Source organism: Amia ocellicauda, chromosome 4 (assembly GCF_036373705.1).
Source record: "Amia ocellicauda isolate fAmiCal2 chromosome 4, fAmiCal2.hap1, whole genome shotgun sequence".
NCBI lineage: Eukaryota > Metazoa > Chordata > Actinopteri > Amiiformes > Amiidae > Amia > Amia ocellicauda.
The window spans coordinates 51,432,880-51,455,756 of NC_089853.1; the positions used below are offsets into that span (position 1 = coordinate 51,432,880).

Genomic DNA, 22,877 nt, shown 5'->3' on the forward strand with positions numbered 1-22,877 from the left:
ACATTTTTATGTCAAATGTACATCATACTAGCCTATTCTGCTTTAAAATCTGTAAACTTTGAAAAACATTCCCAAAACTATATATGTCCTTCTTACTACAGATTGCAAAATTTAAAATGGAAACTGTGGTACAGGTAAGGACTCTATTATTAAAAGATTCTAACTTGCTTTTTAAATGACTGTACTATCTAAGGCTGATCCTAATATTTTACCACTGTTGTATTTTTGTTAACAAGTTATATTCCTACACAGTTCTAAAAATGCTATACAGGCAAATCAAAAGAAATAAGAAAACCACTGATCTCAAAACCCTTTCGTGTGAGTAGAGCACCCTAACATACACTATACTGACATATGTGTTTTTCATTAAACATTATGCATTTGTTTTATTAGAAACACTGGCTGAAAGGAGAAAGACTCTAGACAGCCAAACCAGTCCTGGAGGAAAGATTAAACTTAAACCATTGCAATGTAATACTTGCAATGCCAGTTTTGGAAGTCATGCTTCCTTGCGATGACATGCTATGCATCAACATGGGGTAGCAAAGGATCCCATTTACTGTGTTGATGTTAAAAGTGGTATTTATTTCACTCCCAAAGACAAAAGTGGTCAAAGGGCACCATTACATATCTGCAAATCTTTCACTGCACAAGTGACTGACTGTGAATCGGAGAAGTGTAGGGAGTTTATGGCTCTTGCTAGCCAAAGTGGGAATCCAGCTTTGGAATGTATTCATTTACAGAGAACTGCTGTGTCACTACCATTCACTCCATCATCTACACTACAAGACACAGTTCTTGAAAATATGTGAGATAATGGCCTTATTTCAAAGTTTAGGAAAGATTAATGTCTTTCATTATAAACACAAAGATCCATTGAAGGGGTGTGTAGTGTTTACCCAGTTTTTTTTAATGATCATGGATTCTCTGACAGATTTGTGTACTTTTCTGTGTACACTGGAAAGAAAGATTATTGATGTTATTTTGGAAGGACAGGAGTTACTTTTGACACCAAGACAGGTCAGTGGTACTGCCAATGCAAAGGAAGTAGGAAAATGTCAAGAAGTGTTCACAGGTATCTCTCAATGTGGTGGCTATATCAAGAACGAAAGGCTTTGTTAGTTAGAACAGAGAGAAATGAGAGTGATGAAGAAGCCACAGACATTGTGAGTGAGAAATGCATGGATATTGAACAGGAACCTATTTTGAAGTACATGAATACCCACCAGACAGAGAACGCCTTGTCAAGATGGTTAATTACTTGTGGAATAATAAACGGATACCCGAAGAATTACCAGAAGACATAGCACAGCAGGAAAAAGATGTACCTGCACAGTTTATCCCATATGAAACAATATGTCCTTACTGTCCCGGACCACAGCTCTCCGATCCTAAACTGGTGACTAAGAATGCTGTTGTATATGGACTTTTCAAGGTTCACAAAGGTAAGTATTTTCTATTTAAGCAGTTATTCATATTTGTTTTGAATTATTGTATTTATGTTCTGTAAGTATTGTTTATGCTTTTATACACAGGCATCCAAGTTTATGTAAAGATGTGCCCAGTCTGTGAAACACCAGTCCGATTTCAAGAATACACGTCAGGATTTCATAATTTCAATGACCGGATTCTCTTTACCATTCCACTGTGTATGGTTTTAACAGCAGCTTTGCAAGTAAGTAGTAATTTTGAAGTTACTATCTACAGTGAGGGAAAAAAGTATTTGATCCCCTGCTGATTTTGTATGTTTGCCCACTGACAAAGAAATGATCAGTCTATAATTTTAATGGTAGGTGTATTTTAACAGTGAGAGACAGAATAACAACAAAAAAATCCAGAAAAACACATTTCAAAAAAGTTATAAATTGATTTGCATGTTAATGAGGGAAATAAGTATTTGATCCCCTATCAATCAGCAAGATTTCTGGCTCCCAGGTGTCTTTTATACAGGTAACGAGCTCTCTTAAAGGGAGTGCTCCTAATCTCAGCTCATTACCTATATAAAAGACACCTGTGCACAGAAGCAATCAATCAATCAGATTCCAAACTCTCCACCATGGCCAAAACCAAAGAGCCATCCTAGGATGTCAGGGACAAGATTGTAGACCTACACAAGGCTGGAATGGGCTACATGACCATCGCCAAGCAGCTTGGTGAGAAGGTGACAACAGTTGGTGCGATTATTCGCAAATGGAAGAAACACAAAGTAACTGTCAGTCTCCCTGGATCTGGGGCTCCATGCAAGATCTCACCTCGTGAAGTTTCAATGATCATGAGAACGGTGAGGAATCAGCCCAGAACTACACGGGAGGATCTTGTTAATGATCTCAAGGCAGCTGGGACCATAGTCACCAAGAAAACAATTGGTAAAACACTATGCCGTGAAGGACTGAAATCCTGCAGCGCCCGCAAGGTCGCCCTGCTCAAGGAAGCACATGTACAGGCCCGTCTGCAGTTTGCCAATGAACATCTGAATGATTCAGAGGAGAACTGGGTGAAAGTGTTGTGGTCAGATGAGAACAAAATCGAGCTCTTTGGCATCAACTCAACTCGCCATGTTTGGAGGAGGAGGAATGACCCCAAGAACACCATCCCCACCGTCAAACATGGAGGTGGAAACATTATGCTTTGGGGGTGTTTTTCTGCTAAGGGGACAGGACAACTGCACCGCATCAAAGGGACGATGGATGGGGCCATGTACCTTCAAATCTTGGGTGAGAACCTCCTTCCCTCAGCCAGGGCATTGAAAATGGGTCGTGGATGGGTATTCCAGCATGACAATGACCCAAAACACACAGCCAAGGCAACAAAGGAGTGGCTCAAGAAGAAGCACATTAAGGTCCTGGAGTGGCCTAGCCAGTCTTCAGACCTTAATCCCATAGAAAATCTGTGGAGGGAGCTGAAGGTTCGAGTTGCCAAACGTCAGCCTCGAAACCTTAATGACTTGGAGAGGATCTGCAAAGAGGAGTGGGACAAAATCCCTCCTGAGATGTGTGCAAACCTGACCTCTGTGAATGCCAACAAGGGTTTTCCCACCAAGTACTAAGTCGAAGGGTTCAAATACTTATTTCACTCATTAACATGCAAATCAATTTATAACTTTTTTGAAATGCGTTTTTCTGGATTTTTTTGTTGTTATTCTGTCTCTCACTGTTAAAATACACCTACCATTACAATTATAGACTGATCATTTCTTTGTCAGTGGGCAAACGTACAAAATCAGCAGGGGATCAAATACTTTTTTCCCTCACTGTATATATATCATATGTGTGGGTGAGAGAGAGATTACATGTATTTTGTGTTTTAAAAATTACAAAATTCTAAATCTGAATTCCTATAATGGCTTTGTTACAAAGCAATATTATCAAGGGTGGCATTTAACTTGTGTTGTGCTTTGTGTTGATCTGTCGATCAAATTGTGCATATAGCGTTTTGCTGCGTGCTGAATAAATACCACAGATTAATTCCACAAATGCAACTCGTTCGAGACTATTTTTGTTCTTGTAAAAAAACAATGATTTACTCGAATGCATTTAACTATATATATATATATATATATATATATATATATATATAAGATTACATTTAGATTTTGTATTGATAGATGCCGCTAGAGGCAGCATACGCTGTTCTGAGACCTAATGTAAAGGATGTGATATATTAATAAAGGCGGTTCTAGTACAATGGACGTGAGTGTGTGCAGCAATATCATTACAGATGTGTTATTACCTACTCTTGTAAAAACACCACACGTTGTTCTGCTGCTGTATGCGTCGTGTCTGCAGACTCTATTTGCCCATTGCACACGATAACACGTTATGTAGTTTAGTCACGCAACCAACATATTTTGTTCACTTAAAATCCAGCAGTTGTTGACTTGGTTCATATTGCTTTATTTGTTTTGTTTTTATATGCACATTTGATTTGCTTACTTAAGGTTGTGTTCATTAAAACCTGCACTAGGGAAACTTTTACCTCTCATGGCCACATGGTGCCATCTTTAATGTTAATATTATTTTAATGTTTATGCACACAAAAAGTGCATAGTGCTGTTAATTTTATTTGTTGTTTGTTGGTTTTCAATATGAAACTTGGTGAAATTATTTCAGTGTGTGTATCAGTACTTTTTGAACATTTCCAGCACATTTTGGCAGAGTTTGTATGTTCTCCTCGTGTCTGTGTGGGTTTCTTCTGGGCACTCTGGTTTCCTCCCACTGTCCAAAGACACACAGGTTAGGTTAATTGGCCATACTAAATTGCCCAATGGGTATGTGTGTGTGTGTGTGTGTGTGTGTGTGTGTGTGTGTGTGTGTGTTGCCCAGCAATGGTCTGGCATCCTGTCCTGGATGTATGCCTGCTGGGATCGGCTCTGGTGCCCTCTGTGACCCTCACCAGGATAAGTGGTTTTGAAGATGGATGGATGTAAATATATTGGCAGCACTGTGGAGTTGTGGTTAGGGCTATGGGCTCTGGAAGGTTGTGGGTGGGGCAGTGCTGTTGTACCCTTGAGCAAGGTACTTCACTTAGATTACTCCAGTAAAATGCCCAGCTGTATAAATGGGTACAAATGTAAGTCACACTGGATAAGAGCATCTGCTAAATGACAAATAATGTAATGTAATTTTAACAATACTGCGATAATACTGATAATTGTGATATCAGTATTGTGCTGTGGTATCTGGCTTAAAGCAGATCCTTTAAGTCCTTTAAGTTGCAAGGTGCATGGATCGGACTTGTTTGTCCAGCACATCCCACAGATGCTTGATTGGATTGAGATCTGGGGAACACCTTGAACTCGTTGTTGTGTTCCTCAAACCATTCCTGATACATTTTTGCTTTGTGGCATGGCGCATTAACCTTCTGAAAGAGGCCAATGCCATCAGGGAATACCGTGTCCATGAAAGGGTGTACATGGTCTGCAACAATGCTTAGGTAGGTGGTACGTGTCAAAGTAACATCCACATGAATGGCAGGACCCAAGGTTTCCCAGCAGAACATTGCCCAAAGCATTACACTGCCTCCGACGGCTTGGCTTCTTCCCATAGTGTATCCTGGTGCCATGTGTTCTCCAGGTAAGCGACGCACATGCACCCGGCTATCTATGTGATGTAAAGAAAAACTTGATTCATCAGACCAGGCCACCTTCTTCCATTGGTCCATGGTCCAGTTCTGATGCTCGCATGCCCATTGTAGGTGCTTTCGGCAGTGGACAGGGATCAGCATGGGCACCCTGACTGGTCTGCGGCTACACAGAACCAGCATTAACTTTTTAATCAATTTGAGCTACAGTAGCTCGTCTGTTGGATCAGACCACACGGGCAAGTCTTCGCTCCCCACGTGCACCAATGAGCCTTGGCCGCCCATGACCCTGTCGCCGGTTCACTGCTTTTCCTTCCTTGGACCACTTTTGATAGGTACTGACCACTGCAGACCGGGAACACTCCACCCTAGCTGCAGTTTTGGAGATGCTCTGACCCAGTCGTCTAGCCATCACAAGTTGGCCCTTATCAAAGTCGCTCAGATAATTATGCTTGCCCATTTTTCCTGCTTCTAACACATCAACTTTGAGGACAAAATGTTCATTTGCTGCCTAATATATCCCACCCACTGACAGGTGCTATGATAACGAGATTATCAGTGTTATTCACTTCACCTGTCAGTGGTCATAATGTTATGGCTGATCGGTGTACATACAGAGTTATTTCTCATTATGCACTAAGCAAGGAATGTGTAACCAACATGGGACATCCCATCTGCAGTTTTATAATACTCAACGAGTTGAGAGGCAACTTGGTTTCTTATTACGACGAATCAGCCAGACTCGAGAGTCAGTGACTCATTGAATGAGTTTTGATGGGCAGGTCAATTGCGACGCGATCATCAGTAAGTGTGCTGCTTTCAGTTCATTGCCGTTGTTGACCTGATTGCTGAACAAGATTTACATTTTGTAAACATAAACACTCCCAGATCGGATGCCCGACGCAAACGCCAAGCTAAAACACAATACCTGTGTTTTAATCAGACAATGTCTAACGTTTACATATGTCTGTCTGTGTCTGGAGCTTATAAGGACAGGAAAGGTTATATGATGTTCAAACACTGAAGATCCATCAGCAATAAGTGTACAAGATGTACGATTGATAAAGCACACTAACTGTTTATATGAAGGACCGCGAAACACACACATATTAACAGTGTTTTTAAACAAGGGTTGGCAGCTGAAGGCCATTCATCACATCTGACAAGCACAGAGCACGGTAATATAGAGAGAACCCGCAACACTAAGCTGTTGCACTTGTATAAAACACCAGAACCAGTGACTGTAATGTGAGTCTCAGGCTGGCTGTCACTGTGAGTCTCTCCGAGTCTATCCAATCAGCTCTCTCAAGCTGTTGACCAATGACGCGGACCTATAAGGCTAGGACACGCCCCTAGCAGAAATGGGGCGTGGTTTTGTAACTGCATTAGAAAACAAAGGACGCTCCTGAGCGCTGTCACTGCCTTCCACCATGTTTTCACACAAAACAAAACCCACGTTGCATGCTGTGCCTGTGTCAGACTGTTGCTAACTTTGGTTGATGCTGGACAGTATTTACCATGTGTTTTTCAAACCGCAGTAATCAAACACGGTTTTAAAGACAATTAAAATTTGAAATATTAAGACTAAATGTCATGAATTTCAAGTGGTTTATCATGAAACCGGTAACTGTTTCATCCCTATATACAACTTATGTGGCACAGTGCTTAAGGAACAGTGCTGCAAGCCCGGCGTTTGAATCCTGAAGTGGGGCTATAATTTTTCTAATTATTTTTTCCCTATATATATATATATATATATATATATATATATATATATATATATATATATATATATATATATATTTGTTTTTTCTTTGTATTTGTTTTCCTGAAGATAAATGATAATGAACAATTAAAAGGCGATGAATAAGGCTTTTACACAGCTTCTCTTACTTAGAATTGCATTTCAATAACACCGTTCAGGGAATGTTATGAACTCTGATATCCAGTAAGAGTGGATTATCAATCAAATTCAGCCAAACTAAATGTAGGAAATCAAAAATAATAACTTATAATATACAATAATAATAAAAATAATAATAGGACACCCAAATAAGCACTGAATTTAGTAACAATAAATAATACCACGCACATGAGACAATGGCATAGAGGTGTGCACTACTATATTACCAAGGTATGCATTCAGGATGTGTCCAAGTGCACTGCACAGCGTGGACTGATGCCAGATGTGATTTCTAATTATGCATATACATTATATATATATATATATATATATATATATATATATATATATACACACACACAGTACTGTGCAAAAGGTTTAGGCAGGTGTGAAAAAATGCTGTAAAGTAAAAATGCTTTTAAAAATAGACATGTTCATAGATTCTGTGTATCAATTAACTAAATGCAATGTGAGTGAACAGAAGAAAAATCGAAATCAAATCCATAGTTAATGTGACCACCTATTGCCTTCAAAACAGCATCAATTCTTCTAGGTACACTTGCACAAAGTCATGGATTTTGTAGGCATATAGACGTATGATGTATGATCACGTATGATTAAACCATTTTTTATACCAAACAGGTGCTAAAGATCAGCAATTCAGTATGTAGGTTGAAACACAATCATTAACTGAAATAGAAACAGCTGTGTAGGAGGAATAAAACTGGGTGAGGAACAGCCAAACTCAACTAACAAGGTGAGGTTGCTGAAGACAGTTTTCTGTCAAAAGTCATACACCATGGCAAGACTGAGCACAGCAACAAGACACAAGGTAGTTATACTGCATCAGCAAGGTCTCTCCCAGGCAGAAATTTCAAGGCAGACAGGGGTTTCCAGATGTGCTGTCCAAGCTCTTTTGAAGAAGCACAAAGAAACGGGCAACGTTGAGGACCGTAGACGCAGTGGTCGGCCAAGGAAACTTACTGCAGTAGATGAAAGACACATCATGTTTACTTCCCTTTGCAATCAGAAGATGTCCAGCTGTGTCATCAGGTCAGAATTGGCAGAAAACTGTTATACCTGTTTTCTTGTGTATAAATTTCATTTGGTGCAGAGAGTATATCAAAAGTCTTGTTACCATCCACGTTTCAGGACACTTAATGCTACTGGTGCAAGATTCATAGGATGTACATAGTTTCTAACAGTTTCATAACGTTTAACTAGCATGAAAATAACATAGATTGTGCTGCTCAGTGATTGGCTGGTTTATGTGATTTATAAGAGAATGTACAGCCCAATGGTATAGCAAGTGCAGAATCACACATTACTTTGAATGGAGGCATTTCAATACTGTATACATTGATTTCATAGTCAACCTTCCAAAGAATAACTATTTGCACCAGCAAAATCTGCTCAGGAGTAGTAAGTGTTTGCAGGCAATCACATCGTACTATAATGATCAGCTCTGAGCAAGTATAGCTTAATAATATAACTGCGAAAAGACTAAAATTGGAAGGAACTTTTAAACTGGTGGTACAATGCATTTCAATGTATATCAGTTATGTCAGTTGAAATTACACACTGAAGTATCTGGGGAAACAAGCGGTTCAAACTAAGTGGCTGAATGCAGCGATGACTTAAGGCTTCACCTTTTTTAAATGTATGTATTTCTTGGTGCTTCAAACTCTGGGCCTGTCTTAGGGCTTTTATCAGATGGAGACTAGGAACACAAAAAAAAGAACATATGAGTCATGCCATCACTGAAAAATCACTCAAACTGGCATCACTTACTACGTATTTCAGCAGTGGCGTACTTTGGGATCATGGAGTCAGTGGTGAGCTCGGGGTGCAGGATGCAGCCATGTGTGTAGGCATCCATCGGCAGGGTATCCAGGAGCTCTCTGTACTGCAGCACTCGAGCGTGGAGAGGAGTGCCAGCTTCAGGGATGAGGGCTGCGATATTCTCTGAAACCAGAAAACACCACATGCACACACACACACACACACACACACACACACACACACGCACACACGCACACAGCATGATCAGAAGTATAGTCCAGCATGTAAGGAAAATGCAGGGTTTCAAATTGTACAGCGTGATCTCAATGCTACAGCCATTCAGCTGGCATACTACTTTTCTCTTAGGAAAAAAAATTTTTTTTAAATAGCTATTAACTGAAGAAGGTCTCTAAAAAAAGTGAAATGTTTTACTTTTTAAAAAAGTTATTGATTTGGAATGTGAATAAACAAAATTCTCAAATTTTTCCTATATATTTTTTTTCTATACTTTTCTTTTCAACTATGTTTGCTACATTTTATGCTGAGCAACAAATGTCTTATATGTAAGTGTGACAGGCCGCTGTGTCACGGCACGACTGCTGCTGAGGCTCGATAATTAGGTGCTCATGTGCCGCAGCTGTGTTGTCCGCTGCCTCGCAAACAGGCTGCGGACTCACGGCTGCAGGCAATGAGCACCGTGGCGATTGTGATGTCAGCGGCAGCTGTGCCTTCTCTATTTAATCTCGCTTCCTCTCTAGGGGAGGGAGCAAACCGACAAGAAGGAGGACTGACACTCCTAACCCTGACTGCCCGGAGCACCCTGTTTTGTGTGGACGTGTTTGTTTTGCTTGTTTTACCCGCTTGTGTTTTGTTCCCTGTTGACCCACTGTGAACCCCAATAAAACCCGGACACCACCGGAACCCGAGACTCTCTCCCTTCTTGTGTCTGGCTTCTACATTTGGTGGCCGATGTGGGAAGCTCCGTGGCATATCCACTCTGAACTCCCTACCCGGTGTGCAAAATAACAGCGATGGAGGCGTCTGTGGTGGAGTTGCTAACCGCAGTAGTGAAGCTGCAGGTGCAGAAGCAACAACCCCTGGAGACGCTGGCACAACGACTCCGAGCACCAGCTCCTGTGCCTAACCCTGCTGTGGCCGCAGCAAATACGGCTTGGGCTGGCTTGAGGATCCCGAAGACGGGGCCGGAGGACTATCCGGATGCTTTCCTCACCATCTTCTCAAAGACTCTCGAGCCAACACTCACTCCTTGATCCTCTGCAATCCGGCTTCCACACAGCTCATTCCACTGAGACGGCTCTCCTGGCAGTCACTGACTCCCTCGGCTGTGCTCGGGCGGCCTCCCTCTCCTCAGTCCTCATCCTCCTTGACCTCTCCGCAGCATTTTACACCGTTGATCACTCCATCCTCCTCTCCTGCCTTGCTGACCTTGGAATCTCTGGGACTGCTCTCACCTGGTTCTCCTCCTACCTCAGTGACTGGTCCTACCAAGTGACATGGTGAGGCTCCTCATCCACTCCCCAACCTCTCCTCACAGGCGTACCCCAAGGCTCTGTCTTGGGCCCACTCCTGTTCTCTCTCTACACTCGCTCCCTGGGCCCCCTCATCGCATCCCATGGTTTCTCCTACCACTTCTACGCTGATGATGCCCAGATCTTCCTGTCTTTTCCCTCTTCCGACCCTCTCATACCCTCTCGCATCTCTTCCTGCTTGTCCGCTATTTCCGCCTGGATGCACTTGCACCACCTCAAGCTCAACCTCTCCAAATCGGATCTCCTGTTTCTCCCCCCACTCTTCCTCACCTTCTGCTGACCTCCCCATCTCGATCCCCTTGGAATCCACTACACTCTCTCCTTCTTCTTTCGCTAAAAATCAAGGAGTCACCCTCGATCCTGCACTTTCCTACACCCAGCACATCACCACGCTGACATGCACCTGTAGATTCTTCCTGAGCAACATACGCCGGATCAGTCCCTTCCTCACCGACTACTCGACTCAGCTGCTTGTCCAGTCCCTGGTCCTCTCCCGCCTGGACTACTGCAAATCTCTCCTGGCCGACCTGCCTGCATCTACTACCCGCCCGCTCCAGCTCATCCAGAACTCTGCGGCTCGTTTGGTATTCTCTCTGCCACAATTCGCACACGCTACCCCACTGCTCTGCTCCCTCCACTGGCTCCCGATACCGGCACGCATTCAGTTCAAGACACTGACCCTCACCTACCGGTGTCTCGACCACACTGCACCAAGCTACCTTCGGACACTCGTCTCTCCATACATCCCCTCCAGACCACTGCGCTCCTCCAGTGCCAGAAGACTAACTCTACCTCCTCTCCACTCTCCTTCCTCCAGAGCCCGCTCCTTCTCATCCCTGGCTCCTAAATGGTGGAACGACCTGCCCACCGAAGTCAAAGCGGCAGAGTCCTTGACCTCATTCCGGCGCTTACTCAAGACTTATCTTTTCCGACAGTACTTGTAATATTAGTCTTTTTATCCCTGCTAGATAGCACTTCACAGTTGTATTATGCTCCTTGTGCTTTTGATTGTTTTCCTCCTTGCTCCCTTTCCCGTAGCCCTTGACTGTGACCCTACATCTTGACAGCACTTAGCTTTGCCATCCAGGATGTAGGACCTCACTTACTGTACTTGTGTAAATTGTAAATTGGAATTTGTAAATTGGAATTTGTAAATTGTATTTTGTATTACTATGTTTTAGTTAACTTGAATTTTTAATGATTGATGCCTGTACTTAACTGTATTTTTGCACTTTGTTTTGCACTTATGTTGTAAGTCGCCCTGGATAAGGGCGTCTGCCAAGAAATAAAAATAATAATAATAATAATCTTCAAGCGCACTGCCCGGTGTTGCGGCTGGCTGGAGGCGTATTGGGCGGTACGCCTGGCCCCCCTGTTGACCGGGGAGGTGCAGTCCGCCACCCAAGCGCTCCATCCAGAGGATGCCCTAGACTACAAAAAACTAAAGGACAGTGTCCTGGACCGAGTTGGCCTAACGATGGACAGCCAGTGCCGAAAGCTCAGAAGCCTCTGGTTCAAACCCGGCTCCTGGCCCCAGGCCTTCGCGCAACAGCTGCGGGATGCCTGCCACCGCTGGCTCAAGCCAGGCAAGCACTCTGCCACAGAAATCGCCGACCTGGTGGCCCTGGAGCAGTTCCTCTGCCATCTCCCATGTCCCTCCACAGAGTGGGTGCGAGCCCACCAGCCCGAAGACCTGGAGGAGGGCACCAGGCTGGTGGAGAACCACCTCGCTGCTCAGGACGATGCCACCTCCCGCCGCCTGATGGCGGGCACCCTCCCACCCGTTCCCAAGACCCTCACTGACCTGACCCGCCTGGATGTCAACATGGCACCGAAAAAACCCATTCCTGAACCTGTCTCTCCCCATCCCACTTTCCCTTTTTCCTCTCTCTCCAGGTAGTGTGCGGTCCCCTGGAACAGTCACGATGATGTGCCGGCATTGCGGTGCCCACTGGTGACAATTAATCACTCACCCTGGTTCAGCAAAAGACTTCACGGTACCGGTAAGAATCGGGGCACGTGAAGTCAAGGCCCTCCTGGACTCCGGCTGTAGCAAGACACCGGCTACACCTTGGGGCACCGGCAGGCGAGGCACTAAAGTCACTATACGGTGTATTCACAGGGACATACACTGGTACCCCACGGCCCAGGTGACTATGATGATTGGTGGGGAAACTTATAAGATGAACGTGGGGCTCACCCCTCGTTTGCCATTCCTGGTGGTCCTAGGGTGGGATTGGTCTGAATTTCTGTCCAATATTAAAGATCCTAGGCTCTCGTCCAATTTGGCTGGGGCACAATTGGAATATGGCTCTGGGGGCCGATCACCCTTAGTGACTGCCGGCGATGAGTGGGGCGGGGACAGCCTTCCCTTCAACTCCAGTCCTGCTGCAGCCGACAGTACTCTGTCGGACCCGGGGGAAGGAACGAGTTCTGGGACTCTCCAGCTCTCTCCTTCCTCCACCAGGAGGGCCGACATCTCTGGCACAGCCCAGGATCCCGTCTTCTCCCGGGTTTCCGATTTCGCTCTGGACCAGTCACGGGATGATGCCCTGGGTTGGTTATATGACCAGGTCGCAGTTGTTGACGGTCACATAATGAATACACAGACAGCGCGCTCGTATCCCCAGTTACATATTGAAAAAGACTGTATAGAGTAACCAAAAATCGTGGGGGGGAACACGGTCACAAAACAATTGCTGGTACCACGTTCGCACAGGCGCTTTGTGATTCTCTCTGCACACAAAGTACCTATGGTGGGTCACCTGGGTCATGACAAGACCTTAAGCCGAATAACGGACCAATTCTTCTGGCCAGGCATCAAAAAGGAAGTAGAAAGGTGGTGTGCTGCCTGTCCAGAATGCCAAAAGACCAATGCCAGTGCAGTATCAAGAGCCCCACTGGTGCCGCTACCTCTCATATAAGTACCATTTGAGCGCATTGGGATGGACTTGATCAGCCCGTTAGAGCAAAGCTCCACGGGGTATCGTTTCATGCTGGTCATAGTGGATTATGCCACTCGGTACCCGGAGGCGATTCCTCTATGGACAATGTTAGCGACTAGGATCGCCGAGGAGCTGTTTAAGGTCTTCACTCGGGTGGGGATCCCAAAGGAAACCCAACAGATCGGGGCACTCCCTTCATGTCACGCGTGATGCATGATCTCTGTAGGCTGTTGGGGATAAAGTCCATCAGGACCTCAACCTATCATCCCCAAACCGATGGCCTAGTGGAGCGCTTTAATAAAACACTGAAGAACATGATCTATAAGTTTGTGAGCACAGACACTCAGGACTGGGACAAGTTATTGCAGCCCCTGCTGTTCGCTGTAAGCGAGGTTCCCCAGGTGTCCACCAGCTTCTCTCCCTTTGAGCTGCTTTATGGGAGGTGGCCGAGGGGAATCCTTGACTTAATAAAGGAGGACTTGGAGGATACCACCACCTCCCGGACCTCTTTGGTACAGCACGTCCTGGACCTGAGAGATCGACTATCGGCACTGGGGAAAATTGCAGAGTCGAATCTCTTACAGGCCCAGGAGCGACAACAGCATTTGTACAACAGGGGAGCCCGGTTGCGATCGTTCACACCGGGGGATAAGGTATTGGTGTTACTCCCAACTTCAACGTCTAAGCTGCTGGCTAAGTGGCAGGGACCCTTTGTCGATTATGAGGTGTGTCGCCCGGACCGTTGGAGAGAAAAGCAGATATACCATCTCAACATGCTGAAGAAGTGGCAAGAGGAGGAAGCATTATGTGCTCCTAGTTCCTCCCAAAAGCTGAACCCGCTGTTTCTGAGGTTTGCATTGAACCCAATTTAACAAACACCCAGAAACAACAGGTTCACACTTTATTATTTAGCACTGGACACCTGCGTGCGTGTAAAACCCTATCGCACCCCCTATTACAAAAAGCAGGCTGTCATTGCAAGTGCAGAAGATGTTGGAGCTGGGAGTCATTGAGAAGTCACAGTCGGAGTGGTGTAGCCCGATAGTCTTAGTGCCAAAGCCTGACGGTTTGATGCCTATCCGATGCCCCGTGTGGACGAGTTGCTGGACCGGCTGGGCGCTGCTCACTTTTTTACGATACTGGACTTAACCAAGGGATACTGGCAGATCCCCCTAAAGAGAAAACCACTTTCTCCACTCCTCTGGGTTTGTACCAGTTCTGCACTATGCCTTTCGGGCTGCACGGAGCCCCGGCCACTTTCCAAAGGCTAAGGGACTGTGTCCCCTTGGCCCCACCAACGATATGCCTCTTTGTACTTGGACAATGTGGTGATTTTCAGTAGGGACTGGAATAGCCACCTCATCCACGTCGCAGCTGTGCTCCGGTCCCTTCAGCAGGCAGGGCTCATGGCAAACCTGGGCAAGTGCACAGTTGGAAGGAGGGAGACCAAGTATCTGGGGTACCTTTTAGGGGTGGGGGGGGGCAGGTACGGCCAGTTGTTGACAAGGTAACCGCTATTGCTTCCTGGCAACCTCCTTAGTCCCAAAAAGGAAGTTCGGCAATTTTTGGGGTTTGCTGGATATTATTGCTGGATTTTACCGGACTTTGATACCCTGGTTTATCCCCTGACCAAGCTAACATGAAAAGGTGCTCCAGATACAGTCCAGTGGATAGAGCAGTGCCAGGTGGCTTTCCAGGCAATTAAGGACCAAATCTGCCAACACCTTGTGTTAAAATATCCTGACTTTTCTCTCCCTTTTATTTTACAGACTGATGCCTCGGAAGTTGGAGTGGGTGCGGTCCTTTCCCAGAGTTTTGGAGGTCAGGAACACCCAATCGTATATATCAGTAAAAAACTATTGCCCCAGGAACGTAAGTATAGCACATTCGAGAAGGAGTGTCTCGCCATCAAGTGGGCTGTCAAGACGCTCTGCTACTTCCTCCTGGGGCGTCCCTTCACCCTGGAAATGGACCATGCCCCCCTGCAGTGGCTGCACCGCATGAAGGACTCCAACCACCGCATCACCCGGTGGTATCTCGCCCTGCAGGACTTCCGAGTGCGTCACCGCCCCAGCCCGCAACATCTCAATGCCAACTTCCTCTCCCGTCCCTTTCCCTCCCCTTGTCCCTTCCTCTTCTTCCTCCCTTCTCTCTCCCGGCCCGCCTGTCGGGCGGTCCTTTTCTAGGGGGGGTGTGTGACAGGCCGCTGTCTGTCACGGCACGGTTGCTGCTGACGCTCGCTGCGTGCAATGAGCACCATGGCGATTGTGAAGTCAGCGGCAGCTGTGTCTTCTCTATTTAATCTCGCTCCCTCTCTAGGGGAGAGAGCTAACTGACAAGGAGGACTGACACTCCTAACCCTGGCTGCCTGGAGCACCCTGTTTTGTGTAGATGTGTTTGTTTTGCTTGTTTTACCCCCTTGTGTTTTGTCCCTGTTGACCTACTGTGAACCCCAATAAAACCCGGACACCACCGTAACCCGAGACTCTCTCCCTTCTTGTATCCGACTTCCACAGTAAGCATGAAAATAAATGCAAGAAACAGAAACAAAAAACAAAAAACAATCCTGAACTTGCAATGTTAGCGCATCTCCTGAATACTATCTGAATCCAAAAATATACACTCTAAAATTGACTACTTATAACTCAGATTTTTCACTCTGATGCTGTTCATGTGCAGTGCATCACTGCAGGCAGTTGGTGTTAAAGAAAACTGAAAACTGATTCAGATGATGCCAAGCAAGTTTAATTAGACTAGATTCTTAAGAACCAATTAAACAAATATGAAACACTTTATAAGAGGCCGCCATATAATACAGGAGGAATAGAACTAGATGAAGTATCACATGAGAAAGACCTAGGAGTCTATGTGGACTCTTCACTTTCTCCATCCAAACAATGTGGGGAAGCAATAAAAAAGGCAAACAGGATGTTAGGGTATATTGTCAAAAATTTAGAATTTAAAACAAGGGACGTAATGTTAAGACTACAATGCGCTAGTTAGACCTCATCTGGAATACTGTGTACAGTTCTGGGCACCACACTTCAAGAGGGATATTGCTGCTCTAGAGGCAGTTCAGAGGAGAGCATCCAGACTTATTCCAGGTCTGAAGGGAATGTCCTACTCTGTGAGATTGAGGGAACTGAACCTTTTCACCCTGGAACAGAGAAGACTATGTGGGGACTTGATCCAAGTCTTCAAAATCATGAATGGCATCGACCACATCGAACCAGAGGAGCTTTTCCAGATCAACAGGGACAAACACACCCAGGGACACAAATGGAAATTGGGCTTCAAGGCATTGAAGACAGAAGACAGGAGACACTTCTTCACACAGACAGTTGTCACAATCTGGAACAAACTCCCCAGCGATGTGGTTGAAGCTGAAAATTTGGGAACATTTAAAAATATACTGGATAGTATCATTGGATCACTTATTAATGGACACCAAACGAGTACAATGGGTCAAATGGCCTCCTCTCGTTTGTAAACTTTCTTATATTCTTATAATACTGCTTTGTGCATTGTTTTTTGTAACTAAAGTTAAGTTATTTCAACAAGAACAACACATGGTCAGAAATGTTAGACTGCAAAGGATTAAATATGAGTTAACAAACAGCCTCTGCAGGGGTGTCCCACGCATATGCAAGCCTTAAAACAAAAGAGACCGTTCCTTCCTCTTATTCTGTGGCCTGTAGACCAGTGCTTGAATTCAGTTGGAAAACCACACATGGCAGTACACATCTCTGTTAATATACACCGATCAGCCATAACATTATGACCACCTGCCTAATATTGTGTAGGTCCCCCTTTTGCCACCAAAACAGCCCTGACCCGTCAAGGCATGGACTCCACTAGACCTCTGAAGGTGTGCTGTGGTATCTGGCACAGACTGACATTAGCAGCAGATCCTTTAAGTCCTGTAAGTTGCAAGGTGGGGCCTCCATGGATCAGACTTGTTTGTCCAGCACATTCCACAGATGCTCGATTGGATTGAGATCTGGGGAATTTGGAGGCCAAGTCAACACCTTGAACTCGTTGGTGTGTTGCTCAAACCAATCCTGATACATTTTTGCTTTGTGGCAGGGTGCATTATCCTGTTGAAAGAGGCCAATGCCATCAGGGAATACCATGTCCATGAAAGGGAATACATGGTCTGCAACAATGCTTAGGTAGGTGGTACGTGTCAAAGTAACATCCACATGAATGGCAGGACCCAAGGTTTCCCAGCAGAACATTGCCCAAAGCATCACACTGCCTCCGCCGGATTGCCTTCTTCCCATAGTGCATCCTGGTGCCATGTGTTCTCCAGGTAAGCGATGCACATGCACCCGGCCATCCACATGATGTAAAAGAAAACGTGATTCATCAGAGCAGGCCACCTTCTTCCATTGCTCCGTGGTCCAGTTCTGATGCTCACGTGCCCATTGTAGGTTTCATCTGTTGGATCGGACCACACGAGCCGAGTAATGATTATAATATTATTGAGATTGGAAGACTTTGTTTAGAATGCCAATGAAATCACTGCTATAGTTATTAGAAATGACCATTCAGACACTGTTTATAAAATGTTAAAGCCCCTTGGTGGCATGTTTTGAAGAACAGTGTTACGGTAGCCTAAAATAATTTGGGTTCTGTGTCTGCTGTTCTTGTCATGCATGTAATAAATTCTGATTAGAATTGCCGACTCCAACACTTTCTTCAACCACACGGTCATCAGGTTTCTTAGACTTCCTTCAACCACCAGCAACTTTCAAACTGTCCAATTTAGCCAACACTTTGTTGAATTAGGCAGTTAAGAGCTCAAGGGGAATGACAATCTGGAGATAATGTGACACTTCCCCAATCCTTCCTCAAGAGGTGCTGAACAACTGTGCAAGCACTGCCAAGGCTAAAATCAACCAAAAATTCTTCAGCTTGCCTCAAACACTATTGTTTGTCAAGTTATCAGTGAGAGCAGTGGCCATCTCCAATCTAAGGTTGTAGTCCTACACTAACACTTGTACAGTGGGCTTGAATTATGTAAAGACGCAGACATGTTTCTGAGGATGCTTGTGTATTGTCTTAATTTCTCTGTTGCTCGTACGAGGGTTGTGGCAGTGAGCCAGATTGATTAACAAATACCCCAAAAAAAGAGTCTACTTTTAAAGCATGTAGCATGCCTTCATGACCATTTGTATAATGACTGGATAGAAGGCTGTCCAGTAGCATACATTTAATATACCAAAACATATGAAAGATGTTCAGTTGATCAGTATTTCAGAAGAACAGTAATTCTCACTCCTGATTTGTGAAACAAAACATGATTGATCTGAATGGACAACAGAACTCTGATAAAAAGAAAAAGGTGTTAATTTAAAGAAAAACACACTAAATCACTAACATGCTGTTCCAGCAACGCAAAAAACAAAAACAAAAAAAAACAAGATAAGCAATGTAATCATACTACCACAAAGGAAAAAACACATGATGACCAAGCAACATGATGAAAGACATTTTTTATAAGAAATAGAAGACTCAAAACAAACAAAGAAAATGGTAAAACTTTGTTATTTTGAATTTAAATACCTCCCACAAAGTTTTTCTCTAAGTAATCAATAATCTGGTTGTAGTCACTGACAATGGTGTCGCCGTGGATCAAGACTGGTACCTCCTCGCCCAGATTGAGCCGCATAAACCAGGGCTCCTTGTGCTCTGTCAGGGGTAGGCTCACATCCCGCTCATCACAAATCAAACCCTTCTCATTGATCACCAGACGAACCTACAACAACACAACAATGGGATTAGTTCACAACAATACAGCAAGGAAGTTGCATAAACAGCAATTGGCCATCAAAAATGGGCGCTGAAACCAAGGGGAGAATTGAATGTATATGCACGTGCTGTTAAAGTACTTTTAAACTGGTATTTAGTCTGGTTCATCAAGGTGAGAACTTCCTATGCTCTCTATCACCGTTCTGCTAATTAACATCCATTCAGCTCAAACTCATCTGTTCAAGATATTTTCAACCACTTCCAAATATTGGCCTCGGAAGGTGGAGAACATTGTGAAGTAAAATTGATGGTACTAAATTGGTACAAGTGCATCTGTGAGGTTTCACTACAGGAACATGATAAACAACACTGACTACTTGTAATAGTACTCCCACATGTCTTTGAACCCAAGACCAAGAACCAAGAGGCACATTCTAGATCAAAAGTAAATTTCCAGTTAAAAAATGATTAAGAAATAAAGATGGTGACAGGAAATATATTTGCCAGTTTGCACTTGGATTTTATTAATTTACATTTTGCTTTACCATTCATGTTGTTCAGCCTTTGTAATGAAACTCAGCAGATCTAAGCAGATGAACTATATGATCAGAAATTCACTTCAACAGCTCCTTTTCCTAAAGAAAAGGGCTTTACATAATGTTGCATTTATATACTTAAAATGTATTAAGGAGCTTACTACAGTCAACTCAAACTTAATTGTATGCCTGGATGAAAAGAAAAAGAATATGAACTTCTAATACTGAGAGAGATTTAGAGATGACTTTCATTGAAATAATGAGCTTCAAATTTAAGAGAGGTTGGGGGGAAAAGGATAGAATTACAGCCATGGTGTAAAAGACAATGATATTGCATAATCTGTATTTAATATAATTTAATATAATTTAATTTAATGAATCCCATATTTGTGGATTCAGCACCTGAACATTCAACGGTAAACAACTTGAGCTGATGATCTGATGTGAAGAATCTGCTGCAGAGACTGTCAGTTGAAAGTCAGTAAGTAAAACAGGTCTCTTTGAAAGGCCAGTATTATTTAAAAAGTGCTTTGCTTCAGAAAGGTTAGTTTTACCTTCCCAATATGCATCACTTCACTAAAAGACTTAACAGGTTTAGTGAACTGCAAGGATATAAACACTTCCTAATCAGCTACCAGACAAGTACATTACACTGTGTTTAGGTTATTTTCCACTTCAGGTCCAGATATCTAAAGCCAATACATTTCAGATAGGGTATACCAACTGATAGATCATAGTGAACGAATAAACATTCTTTCTGGAATGTTTACAGAACACAGGAATCACAATATGCCCCAAAAGCACAAATACAAAAATGGCCTTATACTGCATCTCCCTGTATTAAAACTATCTTCTGCTATGACAACACAAATACAAAGAAAGAAACAAGATGGTACTGCATTAAAACTGACTTTCCCAAGGTCCTTTATTTCAGTATTGAGATTTTGAAAAGAAATAGCCCTGACACTGATCAATCTTATAATCAGCATAATACATATTTTCCATTTTATTCCTGCAGTCACCCAACTGCTATAATGGTCCCTGGCTCTGAAAATGTAAATGTTGTTTATGATTGCATAATGATATATTGAAGATATACCTCAGAGTATAAAAACAAAAACACAGATACAAATAATTAGCATTTGCTAGCATTGAAAAATAAATAAAATAAAATAAAGAAAACACATACATAATCACACAGAAAAAAACATCCAGTGCTCTAGGAAGTAGAGAAGCTAGTTATATTTGCACTAATATTATAGGATAAATAAAATACAAGAAATGCACCCACACATTGCACCATCTAATACTGAACTATTTCACACAATGTACAGTAAACAAAACTTACGCACAATAAAGCACAATTATCTAAAATAAATCTAAAAATAATCTCACTGCTACATACAGAAGATCTTAAACCCTACCATAATGAAGTCGATGCAGCTATAAAATAAAGCTTTTTTTGTTTGTTTTATTTTTTGCTTGAAACAATCCTTGAATTTCTACTGCACAGAAGAACCTGAAAGAAATTTGGGATGCCCAAACCAGCCATCACGGTCAACTTGCATCTGGCTGCTATCAGGTGAGGTTATGGCAACAGGAAGATTTGTCACTTTAAACAGTATCATGTTGTGGAATGGGTGACTGCAGGATGGGTGTCACGGTCTCCCCTGTTTCTACCTTAGTTCACCAGCAGAGGTCTCCCTCTCCCGAATACTAGTTTAGTGCTTCTCCTTTCCTTTATCCAGTCAAACCAGTCTTTCCACATTCTTCCCTACCAGGTGCACCTGTTCTGTCCTCCTCTCCTATCATTGGTCAATGCTTCATTCAACTCGTTCAATCCCTCTCTCCTTCACAGTACTTAAACCCCTCTGTTTCCTAGATTCATTGCAAAGTCTTACATTCTCTCCTGGATCATTTCTAATCCTTGTTTCTTGATTGCCTTCCTGTGTATTTTTGACCTCTTGCTTCCTTCTCTTGTTTACCCCTTTCGGATCTCCCTACTAGCCTGTTCACTTGATCGTTTGACCTGGACTGTCACTGTTTATGCTCTCTCGTTTTGCCCTTATTGGATTATCTGCTTCAACTCTAAAAGCCTGCACTTGGATCCTTTCCTTTGGTCCTAGAGGATGTCACAATGGGGAGGCGCTGTTCAGTCCAAAATCCCTGCTACTTAACCAATTCTTAAGACTCCTGTCTCAAATTGCAGGGACAGGATGTTTCAGATCTTAAGAATCTTCACAAAAGGGGCAGAACAGACCCCTTATTTCATCATTGTGCCACATGTGTCGAAGGGTCCAATTAGTACAGGTGTACAGCGGAGCTACAGCTGTATATTCACTTGCGTACGTAGTGTTTCCAATTGAAGTATGAAAGATACAACTTTCTTTTATCGGTTAAATTCTTGTGCAACGCAGTGCCTCACGGCAGCACTTCAAGTTTCCTCATGTTTAGGACAATGCCAGGATTAAGTTGAAGACTTCAATTTATTGTTGGCCCATATTGATAGGATAGCATCTTGCAGTTGATGGAGATTTGTGGGATGCACATCCAGGGCACGAAGCTCCCGTTCCACCACATCCCAAAGATGCTCTATTGGGTTGAGATCTGGTGACTGTGGGGGCCAGTTTAGTACAGTGAACTCATTGTCATGTTCAAGAAACCAATTTGAAATGATTCGACCTTTGTGACATGGTGCATTATCCTGCTGGAAGTAGCCATCAGAGGATGGGTACATGGTGGTCATAAAGGGATGGACATGGTCAGAAACAATGCTCAGGTAGGCCGTGGCATTTAAACGATGCCCAATTGGCACTAAGGGGCCTAAAGTGTGCCAAGAAAACATCCCCCACACCATTACACCACCACCACCAGCCTGCACAGTGGTAACAAGGCATGATGGATCCATGTTCTCATTCTGTTTACGCCAAATTCTGACTCTACCATCTGAATGTCTCAACAGAAATCGAGACTCATCAGACCAGGCAACATTTTTCCAGTCTTCAACTGTCCAATTTTAGTGAGCTTGTGCAAATTGTAGCCTCTTTTTCCTATTTGTAGTGGAGATGAGTGGTACCCGGTGGGGTCTTCTGCTGTTGTAGCCCATCCGCCTCAAGGTTGTATGTGTTGTGGCTTCACAAATGCTTTGCTGCATACCTCGGTTGTAACGAGTGGTTATTTCAGTCAAAGTTGCTCTTCTATGGGCCGACTGATTCAAGCTGATTCTCCTCTGACCTCTAGCATCAACAAGGCATTTTCGCCCACAGGACTGCCGCATACTGGATGTTTTTCCCTTTTCACACCATTCTTTGTAAACCCTAGAAATGGT

At 43.7% G+C, this 22,877-nt stretch overlaps 1 protein-coding gene across 1 annotated transcript in view; it reads right to left on the minus strand.

Moving 5' to 3' along the window:
• The window catches only part of gdap1l1 (ganglioside induced differentiation associated protein 1-like 1), a 59,887-nt gene that overhangs the window by 14,178 nt on the left and 22,832 nt on the right, over positions 1–22,877 (minus strand). The window contains exons 2-3 of the mRNA XM_066702706.1: positions 18,828–19,020; positions 8,774–8,947 (exon numbers count right to left, since the gene is read on the minus strand). Coding sequence (XP_066558803.1) covers positions 8,774–8,947; positions 18,828–19,020 — 367 coding nt within the window. The remainder of the gene's footprint in view (positions 1–8,773; positions 8,948–18,827; positions 19,021–22,877) is intronic.